The following is an 18326-nucleotide window of genomic DNA, read 5'->3' as shown; positions in this document are numbered from 1 at the left end:
AAGAGAAAATTACAGACCAATATCCCTGATGCCACAGTAATCAAGACAATTTGGTACTTGCTCAAGAATAGACCCATTGACAAAAGGAACAGACTAGAGAGCCCAGATATAAACCAAAGCATATATGGTCAATTAGTACATGATAAAGGAGCCATGGATATACAATGGGGAAATGACAGCCTCTTCAACAGCTGGTGTTGGCAAAACTGGACAGCTGCATGTTAGAGAATGAAACTGGATTATTATCTAACCCCATACACAAAAGTAAACTTGAAGTAGATCAAAGACCTGAATGTAAGTCATGAAACCATAAAACTCTTCATAAAAAACATAGGCAAGAATCTCTTGGACATAAACATGAGCAACTTCTTCAGGAACATATCACCCCAGGCAAGGGAAACAAAAGCAAAAATGAACAAGTGGGACTATATCAAGCTGAAATCTTCTGTACAGCAAAGGACACCATCAGCAGAACAAAAATGCATCCTACAGTATGGAAGAATATATTCATAAATGACATATCTGATAAGGGGTTGACATTCAAATTATATAAAGAGCTCATGCACCTCAACAAACAAAAAGTAAATAAGCCAATTAAAAAATCAACAGAAGAGCTGAACAGTTTTCCAAAGAAGAAATTCAGATGACCAACAGGCACATGAAAAGATGCTCCACATTGCTAATCATCAGAGAAATGCAAATTAAAACCACAATGAGATATCACCTCACACCCATTAGGATGGCCAACATCCAAAAGACAAACAACAACAAATGTTGGCAAGAATGTGGAGAAAGTGGAACCCTCCTACACTGCTGGTGGGAATGTAAATTAGTTCAACTGTTGTGGAAAGCAGTATGGAGGTTCCTCAAAAACCTCAAAATAGAAATACCATTTGACCCAGGAATTCCACTCCTAGAAATTTACTCTAAGAATGCAGGAGCCCAGTTTGAAAAAGACATATGCACCCCTATGTTTATCGCAGCACTATTTACAATAGCCAAGAAATGGAAGCAACCTAAATGTCCATCAGTAGATGAATGGATAAAGATGTGGTACATATACAACACAGAGAGGACAAGTAGTGATTCTACAACATTTTGCTATGCTGATAGACAGTGACTGTAATGTGGTTTTTAGGGGGGACGTGGTATAGTAAACATAGTATTCTTCATGTAAGTGTAGATTAAAGATTTTTAAAAAAAGGAAAAAAGAAAGAAAGAAAGAAAAGGGGGATTACTCCTTGATAGGATAAAACTTTTGGTAAATCAAAGATTAATGCATGCTTTAAATATCCTTAATTTAGATCACTTAAAGGGTGTCAGATGATCGGCTATGGAGGTACTCTTTTCTGATAATATTCCTTTCTCTCAATAAAAATTTAAAAAAATAAAATAAAATAAAGCAGTTCCTTTGTGCTGACCTCCAATGAGTTCTACACAGTGGTATAGAGGGCATGTCAAAGTGTGGGCAAAGCGGTCTGTTTGTTTTTATGCAGAAGATCAAGGCCTAGCTTGGCTACCCAGAAAATGAACTAAGATACGATATGAGGAGGAGCTTCCAGCATCAGCACTCTCTGGAGGACGCATGCCAGGGGATGATCATCAAAAAGCCTCCACAGGGATCCGGGTGATGCTGCGGTTGTGGCTGCATCCATCCCACCGTTTCCTGGACTTGCCACTGGAATGAGGAGGGAGATGTCTAGGCTGGCACGTGCATACAGTGAGACAACGAATTTGACTGGATCTGTACTGTTGGAACTCAACCAGGAGTTGGGAGGGGTGCAAGTTGTAGCGCTCCAAAATCTTACGACTATAGACTGTCTACGGTTAAAAGAACATATGGGATGTGAACAGATCCTAGAAATGGGTTGCTTTAATTTGTCTGATTTCTCTCAGACTGTTCAAGTACAGTTGGACAATATCCATCACATCACAGACAAATTCTCACAAATGCCTAGGGTGCCTAACTGGTTTTCTTGGCTTCACTGGAGATGGCTGGTAATTATAGATTTGCTTAGTTTATGTCACCATATTCCTATTATGTTAATATGTGTGAGCAAGTTAGTTAGGAGTTTAAAACCTATACATGCTTAAGGTACTCTACAAGAAGATATGTCAAAGAAATAATCAATTCTCCCATGTTTTCTTCCATATGCTACCTCTATAGCTTTTCTTCTTCCTTCCTAATTACAACCCTTAAATAGAATTCGTGCCTCATATCGAATTTACCGAGCATCATAATCCCTCCAGGTGGTAAAGATACCTTGAGACAAGTGCTGGGCATAGAAGCCACAGGGCATAAATCTGCAAAGAAGTAAAAAGCTAACCTTTTCAAACAATATGGCTTCTCTCTCACTCACCAACTTTATATCTCCCTGTATGGCCCCAGAAGATGACTGGTTAGCCAGAGACGGGTAAGATTCCTCAAGGGAGGAACAACCTAAGACAGGCACAGTCGCAGGGGGGCCATCAGGTGAGAAATTGGGGATCAACAGAGGTGAGGCTTAGAACCTCACCCCCCCCTGTTTTGAGAGAAATCTTCTGCATCCATGGATGTTTTAAGGCCCTTATCTAGCTTGAATTAACACATAGTCTACAGGCACACACCTGATCATCTACAATTGCTCTCTTACAACACTAAACTATGTTTTCTACCTTTATCTTGCATCTACCTACCACTTCAGAATTTTATTAAAAATAAAAATAGTAATAATAATAAAGGGAGAAATGTGGGATCCACATATAAATCAAGTATAAAAGTCAAACGAATATTCATATTTGACCTGATTGTTTATAATTCATAATGCGTGATCAAAATCGAAAGTTTCTGTGATGAATGCCCTTGTACTGTTCACCATGTAAGAACTTATTTACTATGTAAGAATTCGTTCGCCATGTAAGAACTTGTTCGTTATGCTTCAGAAGATTGGAGACTGATGAGAATTAAGCTTGAGATGGATTAATGATTGTGCATTGAGCATTGACCCCCCTATACTGAATTTTATTGTTGTTAACAACCATTTGATCAATAAATATGAGAGATGCCCTCTCAAAAAAAAATAGAAAAATAAAATAAATAAATAAATAAATAAATAAAGTTGTGGTTCATATACACAATGGAATATTATTCAGCCATAAGAAAAAGCAAATCCTACCATTTGCAACAACTTGAATGGAGCTAGAGGGTATTATGCTCAGTGAAATAAGCCAGGTGGAGAAAGACAAGTATCAAATGATTTCACTTATCTGTGGAGTATAAGAACAAAGAAAAAACTGAAGGAACAAAACAGCAGCAGACTCACAGAACCCAAGAATGTACTAACAGTTACCAAAGGGAAAAGGACTGGGGAGGATGGGTGGGAAGGGAGGGACAGGTGGGGAAAAGGGGCATTATGATTAGCACACATAATGTAGTGGGTGGGGGGCACGGGGAAGGCAGTATAACACAGAGAAGACAAGTAGTGACTCTATAGCATCTTACTATGCTGATGGACAGTGACTGTAATGGGGTATGTGGTGGGGCATGATAATGGGGGGAGTCTAGTAACCATAATGTTGCTCAAGTAATTGTACATTAATAATACCAAAAAAAAAAAGAAAAAAAAAAGAAAAAAAGATCAGTTGTTAATACCAATGTGGGTATTTAAATGTTACTGTATTTTTCATATTTAAAACAATTTATAATTTAAAGTATATAGTAAACTCAATTATTCTGACTGAGATCAGTGACCCACTCCTAGACTGTAAGCTTGATGAGGGCTAAGTTTTACTCACTGATGCATTCCAAATACCTAGAACAATGCGTAGCACTAAGTAGGCAGTTAATAAATACTTACTGAATAAATGAAAAAAAAAAAGATAATAGGGCATTGACAGAGGGATAGACATATAGACCGATGTAAGAGAATGGGGAACCCAAAAATAGACCCACACAAAATGCTTAGCAGGCTATTGACAAAGGTGAAAAAATTCAATAGAGAAATGATACTTTTTTCTAAATGGTGCTGGGGCAATTGGACATCTTGAGCCAAAAACTAAAACAACATTAAACAAGTAATAAGTTAGATCCATACTCTTGTATAAATAAATGTAACTGCAAATTAGTCAAAGACATAAACATAAAACTTAAGACTATACACTTCCTAGAAGAAAACAAAATCTTTGTGACCTTAGGTTAGATAAAGATCTCTTAGTACAACAAAAACACAAATGATAAAATAAAATTGATAAATTAGACTTCATCAATATAAAGAACTTCTATAGTTGGAAAATTGCTAAAGTATGCCACAAACTGGTAGAAAGTATTTGCAAATCTCATTCCTGAAAAAGTAATTACATCTAGAATATAAAAAGAACTTTCAAACTTTAATGAGAAAGCAGATTCATAAAAAAATCAGTAAAATATTTGACCAACATTTTACCAAAAAAGATATATATATGGGAAATAAGTGCATGAAAAGATGCTCAACCTCATTAGTCAGTAAGGAAATGAAACTAAAACCACAATAAGATTCTACTACCTACTTATTATAATAGTTAAAATGAAAAAGATTGACCATATCAACTGTTGCAAGAACTCTCATGCAATGTGTTTAGGAATGTAAAGTGGTAAAACCACTTGGAAACAGTACAACAGCTTCTTAAACAGTTAAACACTAAATGCACATAAACATAACCCAGATGATCCAGTCATTGCAGTACTATTTATAAAACATAAAAGCAAATATACTGTAAAATACTTACACAGAAATGTTGATAGCAACTTTATTTGCAATAGATACAAGCTGACAATAGTCCAAATGTCCACCAAAAAGTGAAGGAATAAACAAGCTGTGGTATACACCCACAACAGAATACTATTCAGCAGTAAAAGGAATGGATTATTTATCATGGCAAAAACACAGAAGAATCTCAATTTTATCTCACCTTAATTATGATTGGAATAAACTAAACAAAAGCAATATATAATATTATGATGCCATTTATATAAAATTCTGTAAAAGTGAAAACATACTATAATGACAGAAAGCAGCTCAGCATTTGTCTGGTGATTGGGGTGTGGTGAGAAGGAGTTGGAGAGGATGAAAGGAGCACAGAGTTGCTGTGAGGGTGATGTGTATGCTGACTCTCTTGACTGTGGTGATGGTTTCATGCATTCACTTGTAAGAATTTGTCAAAGTACACACTTTTACAATATGAGAGCCTATGGTATGCGTATCATACTCAATAAAGCTGTTAAAAAAATGGCAGCTTCCCATTGCCCTTAACATAAAGACCAGATGTTTCCCATAATACTAGGTCCTACCTCTCCAGTTTCAGCTTGGACCATTCCCAACCTTGTTTTATGCTGCTGTCATAACTGGCCATAATTGGCCATTAGTGATCTTTCCTACCTCAAAGACTCTGTGAATGATATTGTCCCTGCTTTCCCACACTTAACTCCTAGTGAACTCCCACTACCCCTCATTTCTCAGCTCAAATATGACTTCCCAGAAAAGACTTCTGATCACCCTAAATAGTTAAGGTTTACATACTAAGAACTTTCCCTGGCACTCTCTCCTTTCTCCTTTTTAAAATTTGTCACAAATTTTATTTATATTTTTGAGTACATTTTTTACTAATGTTTATCATATACCACTAAAGGAGAATCATTTGTGTACATTATCTAGTTAATACTTTTGAAGAATGAGTTATGTATAATTATGACAGTTTTACATATAAGGAAAGAGGTTAAATAATTCAGCTTAGGATCATACAATACTAGTAATTTGATGGCAGTAATTTGAACTCAACCCTCTTAGACTTTAAAACACATAGTTTTGATTAATGATTACTGTTCTATGATTTGAAATCTACTATGATATGGTTCCAGAAAGAAATCTAATCTGGAAGTCAGAGTATAAATCTCTAAATAATATGACAGTGGGTAAATGGTAGTACTCCCAGATGGGCAGTCTACTTGAAAGCTTCAAAGCTAGGTCACCAAAAATGGAACTGGAGGGGCCAGAAAATGGGCCTGAAATTTGGAAATCAGATTAGGCACCAGGAAGTTAGCAATGAATCCTTGCAAAATAGGGGTGAGCATTATGATATCCTAGGTAAACTGTGGTACTGGGAAGATTAACAAGACAGGGACCAGGGACCAAGGACCAGGGACCCAGTACTTTGGTGTATGATGAGAACCAAGACATCTGCAGATCTAAGCAAAGATTCATGGAGAAGTTCAGAGACCAGAATATAGTGAGTATGACATGATACTGAATGTCAGCATGCTAGTTTGCATTTCTAAAATATTTCCCTGCCCCCAACAGTCTTTCACTTGACCACTCCCTTGCCATCCTATTCCAAATCCAGGGATTTCTCAAAAGAATTAATTCCCAAATCTGGAAGTCCCAAAGGTAGGAGTCATAGTACAGAGGAGAAAATAAAGAGGTTGGAAATTGCAAGAAAAAATTAATTCAATATTCAGTCATCTAAGTAATTATGTAATAGCCAGACACTATAATATAAATCATATTCATTGTCTATTCTATTTCCTTCTTTTCTATGTTAAAAATAAAATGAGCTCATCTGATGAAGATTTGCATTTTAAATCAGAAAACACGCTTTTGGTTAAATGACCCTGCCACTTGACAGATAAAAAAGCATCATGGTATTCAAAATTGCTCATCCCCCAAGTGGGTAGGTGGCCTAAAGTGCAGGGTGTTCATAAACTATCTTTAAAAGGAGAATATAATATATTGCCTTCTGTCAATGGGAAAAGACTGATCTTAAATCAAAACCTGAAATATTGCTGCTGTTTAAGATATTTATTTATTTAAGGAAGTGAACTTTTACACCAAACTTCTCACCTGCTAGATTGGAATTTACAGCAGTTAGTGAAAGCCAGACATTTTCAAGATACTAGTGATCCGACGTAATTTTCAGTAAATTTAGTAAATTTCAATGAAGTTTATAATTCTCACAAGAGAATGCCTATTTTCTTACAAAATGTATAATTTTTGCTTCAAATGTATCTTTTTGTAGTATTATATATGTCTTTGGGATTGAAATCGAATTACATTTCATTTTTAAAGAAAATGAGCACCCACGTTTCTGTCCCTGAGGTCACCCGCACTTTCTAAGTGGGTAACTTTGACTTTTTCCCAGTCTTTCAGTGTCCTGCTCTCTGAAGTAGCCCATGCTCTCCTTTCTCTGAGTGTGCACTTTCTCTTTTTAAATAAAACTAAAGCTTTCAGGTAACTCTCCTCCCTGAGGTCGCCTCATATTTTCTCTCTTTAAGGAAGTAACTTTACATAAAATGTTTACTCTGCTTCAAAAAAAAGAAAGGAAATGAGCACTATCTAAATAAAGAGCAGAACTTTCCATTAACCATCCTGAATGTTTTATAACTTTTGATGGCACTATGTGTTTTCCAAACGTCTCAAGTTAGTTTCTCTCCTAGACATAAATGACTAAATCAAATTCTCTATTTCTAGTTTGGCTATCTTCTAAATTTATCTCCCTTCTTATATGTTGTAAATCAAGTTTGATCTATACTGAAAACAGTATGATGTTTTTAAACTGGTATCTTCACTGATGATAAGTATGCATTTCTCAGCAATATTCAGCAGCCTTAGAATCTTTTCCAGTTGTTACCAGTTTAATGTTCTCAATAACTGTCAGTTCTGAGTGATCGGCAAGATCGAATACACATTTTAAAATAACATAAAAGATGTTGACTAAACAGATTTAACCATTATTTTGGTTTCTTATTTTAATATTATAATATTACTGTGGCATAATCTATTCTTTTCAGGACTACAAAGATCTGATTTTAGGAGTTTAAGTCCAAGGGGGCCTCTGGGTTTTCCTGTAAGTATTACAGCCTGCTACTTCCTCTTTCCTAAAATCAGTGCAGAATCTAGTGGCATATCAAAAATCACAATAGCTGCTTCTTTTTGTTTCAGGTTGCTTAAGTAGCTTAATATACTAGTGAATTAATGGGTTATATTTCAGGAGCATATAAGAGAAAAAAGGACAAAAGTACTAATTAAATTTGAAATCCTTATATTCCTGGGATGATGAATACACAGGGTAATACGGTAATCCCAAATGTCAACCTCATTTTCAATGAACTTCTAACACTTTTTAATAATGCTTTAATTTTTCACCTTCATATAAGACTCAAGGTCCACTTTTAACAAACGTCTTGAAAGGGTCCCAATGCAAAACTAAATCATCACGTTTTTATTATTTAAAAAGTGCAGTGTGAGCAGCCTAGGTGTCAGGTCTAGGTCTCATTTTCATGCCCTTGCTGCACGGGAGGCGCTGCAGACAACCACCATAAATCATCTTGTGGCTGTATACAATTAATTTTATGTTCTGTACTTGTCCTCCTCTATGTTTATATGCTGTTTCTTTTTATATATGATGTTTGAGGTCACTCTTGGTTTGAGGTGAAATACCCAAGCTTAATATTAAAATATCACTGGTGATATTATAGTATAAGTTTTAATAACGAAATTCAGGGTCACGGTTTTCTGCAAGTTTTAAAATTAACAGTCAAAAAAGTGTCAAAAGAAAAATAACCTGTAACTCCTTAAACCTTTTAAATATAAGAAGAAATTAAGTGGGTTTATTGTATAATTTCTTGAAGGGTAAAACATTTCTACTATAACTGCATATTTTCACAGTGGTCTTTTATCTTATTTATTATTGCCTTGGAAGTGGTTGCAGACGCCATCTGAGTTTCTTACCTCTTAGCTGACTTTCAGTAAAACAGGAAAAAAACCTTTTTTAATAATTTTCAGAATAGCTATTCTTCCAGACGGGAGTCTACGGATCCTAAATGCTTCTAAATCAGATGAGGGAAAGTACGTTTGCCAAGGGGAAAATGTCTTTGGGTCTGCTGTAATCACAGCTTCAGTATCTGTAAAAGGTAAGAAAATGTAGCTAAATCTTTTATAAGCATAGCTTCATGGCCTTATCAGAAAGCCAATAATTAAGATGCATGTATATGTTTGCTCCTATTAATTGAAGGCTCCTATTGATAGAATATTTTGCAAACATAGAATTAACACAGCCAAACTGTCCCTTTCCATTATTTAGGAAGGAAAGCAGGTCTTTTCGGTAGATAGGCAAATATTGCTTTGAACAAAATATGTGAAAGAATAAAGAAAGTTTTCTGACGTTTTAGTCACTGTCTCAAAACTTGAAAGTATTCCAAGAGTATGAAAATATCTTCCCTCTACCAAGATTAATTTTAGCATCAGTCAGTAATATCCTGCTGTTACCACTTCAATTGGGGATTTGGGGCAGAAAAGAGTAACAGGAGGAAACCCGGCTGTGTGGTGTCGGAGCGTGCATCAGATAAACTGATATCAGAGCTGCTTTTGCAGCAATGGAATTTTTCATATACTGTCATTTCCTTAGTATTAGAAATAATGCTACTTAAATGTTTCTATTAGTTTTCTAGTTTTAAAATGAGGTTGGTTTGGAGCCTAGATCCTTCTTTTGAGACTCCATATCATTGTTTAGTACTAAGGAAATAAATCTTACATCTTAAAACAGCTCAACTCTGCAGGTGGCAAAGGAATATTTTTCACAGCTTAACTATGTCCTTAATTAAATTTCCCATTTGTGCATGTCTTACATAGTGAATCACACTTTGGCAATAAGAAATGTAGAAATGTTGATTTTTCTCTTTCTTTAGAAATGCAATTAGAATAGCCAGCACTCTGCAATTTTAGAAAAGAGGTAAACATCAACGAAAGGAAGGAACATAACTGAAAAGATGCCTTCATTTCTTGCATACATTACGGGAATCCAACGCAGTCTTCTAGTCTGTGTCTTATTCCCTCTGTGTGCTAAGCAAACTTTTTCATAATGAAGCAGTACTAGATCTGAGACATTTTTTTAGAATAAGAAACGTGTTTTCTGCTCATCATGAGTTAAAGGGAGTATTTAGTTACTCAGAACATTCCAAATCTCACAAAGTTTAAACTACAGTGTGCTGTGATTATCTGTCTTCTCTGATAAAGCCAGAACTTAGAATGCACACAGAATATATGACTTCTAGAATTTTAATATTTACAGTGGCTTTCCTTTCCTGGTATGTGCTTTCCTGTTAATGGTTGCTTAAAAGGATATTGCATATTAAAGGATCTTATCAGTTGTTAAGAATAGTGCTTCATCAGACTATGCTATTGCCAAAAACAGAGCTAGAATAGGAAAATTAGGCTAAATTTTAATCATTTGTGTCTGTCTTCTTGAGTTACCTACAATCAGGAATCTCATTAGGAAAAAAAAAGACAAAATCAAAATCTTGTCTCCACTCCCTACTTAATTTTTTTTAAAAACTTCATTTTGCAGTTATTTGATCACTAGGCTTAGATAAACCTTACATATACTGCTGGTATTGGTCTTTATTGGTTCAAATTGCTCTAAACCCAGTAAAAATGTAACTAATTTTTAAAAATATTACTGAGTAATTAATTAAGCATTCTTTCCTCAAAAGCCATTTCTACTCAATATTTTACCTTTCTTTTTAGATCTCAGACCATCTACAATCTATGAAAAGTGGTATTTTATAATTAGACGGAGGTCCCTCTTGTATTCCTTTTCTACTCATACGAAGGATCTGTAGATACAAGGTGGTATAGACTAATATATTTTCATCTCTGTCAAGATGGTAATTTGAGGATAGGTGCTTCTAATAGCCCTTAAGGATGTGAACTCAGCTGCATTCTTCTTCCTTATATATATGAACCAATTTTTTTATTATAAAAGTCCTTTCATTTATTCTTGGTGATCCTTGAAGGTGGACAAGGAGGCTATAGCTTCTTTTTTCTAATTTTCCTCCTTCCAGAATGCCAAAGGCTGCTTCTAATTATGTGAACACCTCACCTTTTTCATCCACCTTGACTTCTTAATAGGAACAGGGACTTCTAAAGCATCAGTCTCCCACAAATGCATAGCAAAATGCCTTAGCATGCAAAAAGTAGTATTTCAAGTAGTAATAGTTAATTTAAAGATGTTTATGTGGAGCAATTGTATTGCATAGATTCCTTTCATATGTTTTTCTCTATAACTTAAAATAGAGTTCAAGAAAATATTGATTGATTAATTAACATGCTGATAGTGTTAATGAATGTATTTTTATTTCTATAGAACCTACAAGAATAGAACTCACTCCTAAAAGAACAGAGTTAACAGTGGGAGAAAGTGTTGTCCTTAACTGCAAAGCAATTCACGATGCCAGCTTGGATGTCACCTTCTACTGGACACTAAAAGGACAGCCTATTGATTTTGAAAAAGAAGGTGGACATTTTGAAAGCATCAGGGCCGTAAGTTAATACACTTTTATTTTTTGAGTACTAATAATTTTAAAAATTTAGACTCAAATATAAAAACTTTCCTACCTATGAAATGCTAAGGAAAAATAGGAAAAAATTAAATTTGATTCAATTACTTTCTTTCATTACTTTGTTTTGTCAAACTGAAAGTAATAATTATTTTAAAACACCCTGTAAGAAACTGGAATTACTTCACTATGTAAACCTGGTTTCTTTGTCATTTTTACTTATTTGATTAATACTGTCAATATTTATACATTACCTCTCAAAAGTTTTGTTGCTACTTAAGATGGCTATGATTATTTAAAGCATTTTTAATAGTAATTATGATACAAAAAATAAATAAAATATTAATTTTCATAAAAACCTGCCTGTCCTGTTCTTCAAGAAAGTCATTTTGGAGATTCTTAAATTTCTCCCAGGTGACAGAGCTTAAACATACAACCCATAGTCAGAAATACATATTAACCTTGATAAGCATCCACAGAAATACTCCTATCTAGCCCATCAAATCTTTTCTTTGTAATATCTTCTTTTATATTACATATCTATGTGACAGTCAACTAAATGGAATGGGAAATCTTTTGATCCAAATCCTGTAGAAACATCACAGTGTCTCACTCAATAGAGAAGTTAAGAAAAGACCTCCAGTTAGCTTATTTAGACATAAAAGAGGAATATAATGACAGAGGCAGAGAGAGAAAGATGGAATCAGTGGCAAGAAGAGATTTTGGTTAGAATATCCCTTTTATACTGGTTAAAGAGATAGCTCTAAATACAATTTATGCCTACAAATCCAATTTAAAATGTTGTCACATGCTTATTGATACCAGTTTATTCTCCTCTGAACACTTTGGGAAACACTGGAAAAACCTCAGCTGTAATAAGCCCAAACATAACAACAGTTTGGTTAAATTTTATATTAAAGGTGATGTGATAGAGCGAAAAGAGCCCCAGATCCGAAGTCAGGAAGTCTTTGGATCGAGTCCCAGCTCAGCCCCTAATCAGTCGTGCGACATAAAGCCAGTCACACTAGTCTCATACAGAAGTAAAATGGAAAAATTGGACAAGATAGTATCTAAGATCTCTTCTCTAGAATTTGATTATTATAAATTAGTAGAATAGCAAAGATAAGCTTTGCTTTTTTTGCTGCACTAGCCAATGGAACAAAAATTAAACATTTTCTTCCAAATTATTTTCATCCTGGTTTACTTTGTGATTAATGGGAGAGACTATATCAATAGAAAATAATTACCAACTGCATTGCTTACATCTCATTAAATAAATCAATTTTAATTATTAACATTTATATGCAAAATATTTAGTACATATTAAATTAAACTCATTTTTCTCAAATTTGTGACTTTCTTTTTTCCTTTACTTTGGCTTGATAATTCCCTAAAGATTATGAAAATTCTATGCCATGAATGCCATAAAGCTGAATCAGGAAAATGTGATATCACACTTGGAAACAAAAAATGTACCATCAAAAATACATCTTCTTAGGATTACCTGTAAACATTCATTTTGAGTCATCAGATATATAAAGTAAATGTGAACTATGTCTGCCCTTCTACTTGTGAAACAGTATGTCTGAGAAATAGTGTGTTTTAGGAGAAAGAATGAAAGCGTTATAAAGAAGAGATATTTGGGAAGGCCTCTGGACTTGTAGATAACCTTCTGTTTGAGAAACCAATTGAAGATACTGAAAATAAGAGGCGCAGGACAGGGCTCATAAGAGAGCCAAGTGGGGTGCCTGTGGCCTGCTTTGAGTTGCAAAGGAGAACCACTGAAGGGACCTTAGGAGTACAGGTGGCCCAGTAGAGTAAGAAAACCAAACGGGACTCAGAAACTTCAGCAGGAATAGTGTGCCTTTGGCCAGAGCACTCTCTAGATTAGCTGCCCTCAGACCTAACCCACCAGAGAGCAACCGAATGGGGGAAGAGAAAAGGGGGTATACTTTTTAAGCAGATAACACTGCATAGCTTCAAATGAATCAACCAAATCTCTGGGGGGCTGGGGGAGAAACAATGGCATTGATACTCAACAACTTATAGATGCTAAAATATAGCTTCATGAAGTTCTCTACTATTCAACTAGTTGACTGTTATCTTTTATATATAGCCATTTGTTCCTAGATAAAGCTCTAGGCAAAGTTTTACATGTAGCTTTTATAACACCTCTATAATGTACATTGTTATGTTTTAAGTAAAAGAGTGCTTTTGGACTGCATTTCTAGAGAGGTCATAGAAAAACATAATCACATCAGGTTAAAAAAAAAAACAATAGCTCTTGCTTTGTAATTTAAATTAAAACATCCATAGTGAAAATGCTTCTGTTTTTCTTGCCCTCTTTACTTAGGCCATGGTTTACAAACCAGCAAGTTAACTGATCTGGAGTGAGTCCACTACTGAAACCGTTGTTCAAAAGATCCAAGCAAACAATTAGTCTGTAAACATTTGATCCAATTCACCCAAATCACTTTTTTGGCAATGATGTGAATTCACTGAATGTGGCAAATTAGTGAGGCTATTGTTAGGATTTTAATTTCAATTTAATTTCAGAAGCTAAGTGCTGTGGAGATTCCAAAGTAAAAGGCATGGCCTTTCACCCTTGAGAGAGCACAACGCGGGCCGAGAAAGCAGGATGGGCTGGTGATCTGCTAGACCAGTCCTATTGCAAGAGAGCTCCGTGAATGCAATTGGCAGAAGGAGTTGGTAGTTGGACTGAACGTGGAGAGGTAGGATTTTGCCAGGTGGCTAGAATAAATTGCGTTTCAGAGAGAGCAAGCAGGTGAAGCAAAGACATAGGACAGGGAGTTGAGAGCATGTTCTGGGAACAGTGAGGAAGCTCTGGCTCTGACAGCACAATGACAGATAGACACACAAGGCACGAAGCAGACAGTCAGTCATTACTTGTTGAACACATTTAAAGGGAAGTGGCAGAGACCTCCCTGTAAAAGGAACTGATTTCCAAGCCATGAAATTTGTAATTAGGAATGGAGCAGGGAGCCATGTTGGGTCAGATTTGTCCTTTAGAAAGATAATTCTGACAGTTCTGTGAAGCAGGGATTGAACAACTTTCAGACTTTACATTCCCTGTAGGCTGGTTAGGCAGAGGTTACAACAAGGAGTTGACCATTATAAGCTTTGTCCTTAAATAACCACCCTGTTATCAAATAAAACATTTACAAAATTGTTTATGTTGGTCAGAGGTCTGCGAGAGCCTCTTAATACTTTCAAGGTGTCTGAACAGCACCTGAGAATGACCTTGTGGCCTCAGCTCCACAATCTGAAAGAAGGACTGGGATGATCCATTGTTTTTCAGAGATTGGAACTCCCTAATTGTTAATGCAAGATGTAAACTAGTTTGAATCTTTATAATGCATAAAGAACAATCACACAGAAAATCATGGAAGCCTGCAATTTGCACTGTTTTTTGGCAGAGAAAAAAAAAATCAAACATTTGTCATCAGGATGGTTGACTAATGAAGAGGTGCTGTTTCCATTATGAACTCTCTCAACCTGCTAAATTGCAACTAAATGGGGAGCCAAAGCTAAGTGCACTATTTGATTTTTTTTATATTTACCCAGTTCTCTGTTATAACAATACACTCAGGAATACAGAGTAGGGATACTTGACCCCATTTTTCAATTAGGACACTAAGGCATAAGACTTTTCCAAGCCACATGAATACTAAATTGGGGTAACAAGATGAAACACAGAATGATTTTTAAAATGCATTTTGTTGATTCTCCTTTATAAAGCTTACCCTCTCCATGTTCCTGGGTTATTATGTATTCAGCCTGTGTCTATACATTGTGGGAAATAAAAATAAAAGGACACTTTGTTTCTAGTCTTTAATAAATGTAAAGATGACATGAAACATTAAGGAATTCAAGGACAATGTGACCATAGACAACAATTACTAATATTTCTTATTGTAGCCAAATATTGTTGGAAGCCAGAGAAGAAAGACATTAATGTGAATTTTTATCATTGTAGAGAAAGACAAGAAAAAAATTAATTGAGCACCTACTGTATACCAAGTACTTGGACACACACACACACACACACACACACCACATACACAGTAGCTCATCAATTCCTCATAACAATCATATGAAGTAAGACTATTTTGGGACAAGTCACCACCTGACTTAGACCTCAGTGGATGGGTAGCATTAGAAGAAGCATAAAAGAGGAAAGAGAAAGGCAACCTAAGATGGGGAAAGATACTGTATATGAGGGATCTTGGAGGTTACTGAGTTGGCCCTAGGTTGATCCGTGAATTCTTCGTCAGTATCTTTAGTGTTTGCTGTAACCCTTTCAGTGATGAGGAATTCACTCCTTTGAAGCAGTCCATCCTACTACCAACCAGATCTGAATGCCAGAAAGTTGGAAATGAGGAGTAATTATGATAATCTGTATACCAAACATAGGAATCATAAAGGAACATGGCAGGTTCATATTCCTTGTTTTTGTGGAGTATTAAATAAATAAAAAGGGCCAGAGTATAAACTCCTTAATATCTTAAGGGGATTTTATGTTAGGTGAAAAGTTCTAGCTTAGGTCAGTCTTCCTATTAGGATTACTTCTATTCCCAGTTTAACTTCTTAGGAATTAGCATTTGTTTTGTAAGCAGTAAAAGTCTCAGAGTAGAAGCCAATACATGCTCAACTGGCAGCATTCCCTTTCCTGATGGATAGATGTTAATGTTGTAAAAATGAATGAAATCATTGGACACACTGTTAGCATTTTCTAAGGCCCAAAGATCTGAGACCCTGTGAGCATCTGCTGCATCCTCTTCATTATATTAGTAGGTAGAAATCTTGGAGATTTCAAAGTATGCAGGAAGTGTACAGAAAGAGAGAGGATCAGTAGCTTTATCAAAGGCACATATTCTCTTTGACTTATTCTGCTCACAAGTAATATCCATACTTTCAAGTAATGTGGCATTCTGAACTCTGAGCCATACCCTCTCCCTGTCTGGCAAGGGCTTGTCCTTCCTCATCACTCAGTTTCTTGCCTTTTAGGTCTTTGTTTTGCTCTGAATTCTTAAACCCGGTAATCCACCTGTGTTCTGTTCTTTGCTGAAATCTTGCCACATGTTTGCCTTGTAACAGTTCTCTCCTGGTCATTCGCCTAACTTAAGTCTGGGGGTAAAAAGGACAGGTTGCCCTCAAAGGTCTTAGAGTTTTCAGACCATTCCAAGGACTGTATCACATCTGTTCTGCCAGCTTGTCTGTGTTAGAGAATGTGCCTTCCCCCACTATTTTCTCAACGTAGCAGCATTTCTTTTAGCAAAAAAAGCATGCCCATCTTTTTAGGTGTGTGTATATGTTTCATGGAGGCACATTAACATGGCTAACCTATGTCATTAAAATCTGTGATTCTGTAACATTTTATTTATTAGTGAAATAAGTTAAACTGTGAGGCCCCTGAAAAGTAAAGGCTAGTATGCACTTTATTTTTTAATGCTTTGCACTGTGGGTGACCACAGGGTAGCCACCCAGTCAATGCTTACTGAATGAAAAAAATATGCATTTATTAAAGACTGCATAAAATTCTGTTAAATCCTATTATAACAGTATAGTTTATTTCCATGCTTTTTTACATTTTAAACAAAATTGGGTATTCACTTTAGCGCAGTTTGAAACTGAATGAAAGGTGACCACCTTAGATGACATCTGAGAGAGTCTACTACTGAGACACCCTTCCGGAGCTCCTGGGGGTGTCATGTGAGTGATGTGATGTGTGGCATGAGGACACAGTACTGTCAGGATCACAGCTTGGATAACGCCACCATGTCGATCATCCATCTCCATTTTTACTCTAATTGGCAGATGTCTCCACAAAGCAAAATTTGAAGTGTGCCTCTTCACTTTCTGTAGTTTATCAAATGTAGTAAAATCAGGTAACGCCTCTAAAGTTGTCACATATAAACAAACAGGCTTAATCACCCAAGTCATAGGCCTTATAGGCCACCAACAGAAACCTTTCGGGTACTGTATCGTGGTAAGGAAACAGAGCTCTTGATCATTCAGAGGCTCCAGTTTCTGGAGCAATGTGGGTGATGGGACAGGGTTCCCTGCAGTGATTTTAGTGCAGAATTGCAGGGGTTTTTTTTTGTTTTTGTTTTTGTTTTTGTTCTTTGTAGGTTTCTTTGGAGAGAGAAAGAAAATAAGTTTTCTTGATAGAGAAAGGCAATTTCAGTACAGACCATGCTGGGAAAAATCAGATCAATAGCCTGTGTTCTGTGACCTCTGAGGGGATAAAAGTATCATACTTTCCAGAGATTCTTATCGAGCAGGCTGGGATATTTCAGGTTATTGGCTGTAGAAAAGTGGGAAATGAGAAATAGAAAACATTCCTCACCTCTTGACAGAATTTGGTTTTCTAGGTTATAAATACCAGAAATTAAATATGCTATTAGCTCACTGACTCCAAAAATTAAGTGCTTACATGTCTAGGAATACATATTTTTTTCCCTTTTGGAAGTTTTGTTTTTCTCCAAAATTATTTTTCCATTCTATACATATATTAACCCAGGCTATATTTCTAAATGACCACAGTCTCTTTCGGTTGGGTTTTTAACCCAAAGGATGAACTTAATATGGAATGAAGTTGCCTGTACCTTTGGAAAAGTGACCATTGCTAGGCTCCAGTAGGTCTTTGCATCCATTGGTATTACTTTTAACCTTGATTTGCTTTTAACCTTAAAGTGTATCAGATCTATTTTATTGATGTTTATTACCAAATTCTCACCTAATTCTAAGTCATTTGAACAGTGAATTACTTACTTAGACTATATTAGTCTTTCTAATGTGCATAACAAACTTTTAATGTAAATTTTCAGTTAAAATAACACTCCATTTTGAGTCAGTTCAGAATTTGTTTTTACTCATTACTCTAAATTTCTATTAATTATCCTGCAATTATACATTGAAAAAGAATCAATGCATCTTAACTCTAGAAGTACTTCCCTGT

The 18326-nt window shown here is 35.6% G+C and overlaps 1 protein-coding gene across 2 annotated transcripts in view; it reads left to right on the top strand.

The window, feature by feature from the left end:
• The window catches only part of CNTN5 (contactin 5), a 1232567-nt gene that overhangs the window by 1094224 nt on the left and 120017 nt on the right, over window positions 1-18326 (top strand). For both annotated transcript variants that reach the window (XM_073239418.1, XM_037025637.2), the window contains 2 exons: window positions 8793-8920; window positions 11152-11327. In XM_073239418.1, coding sequence (XP_073095519.1) covers window positions 8793-8920; window positions 11152-11327 — 304 coding nt within the window. The remainder of the gene's footprint in view (window positions 1-8792; window positions 8921-11151; window positions 11328-18326) is intronic.

The sequence above is a fragment of the Manis javanica genome, chromosome 6, assembly GCF_040802235.1.
Source record: "Manis javanica isolate MJ-LG chromosome 6, MJ_LKY, whole genome shotgun sequence".
Classification (NCBI taxonomy): Eukaryota; Metazoa; Chordata; class Mammalia; order Pholidota; family Manidae; genus Manis; species Manis javanica.
Note: the sequence above shows the minus strand (reverse complement) of the source record. Positions and strands in the feature narration are given on the sequence as shown.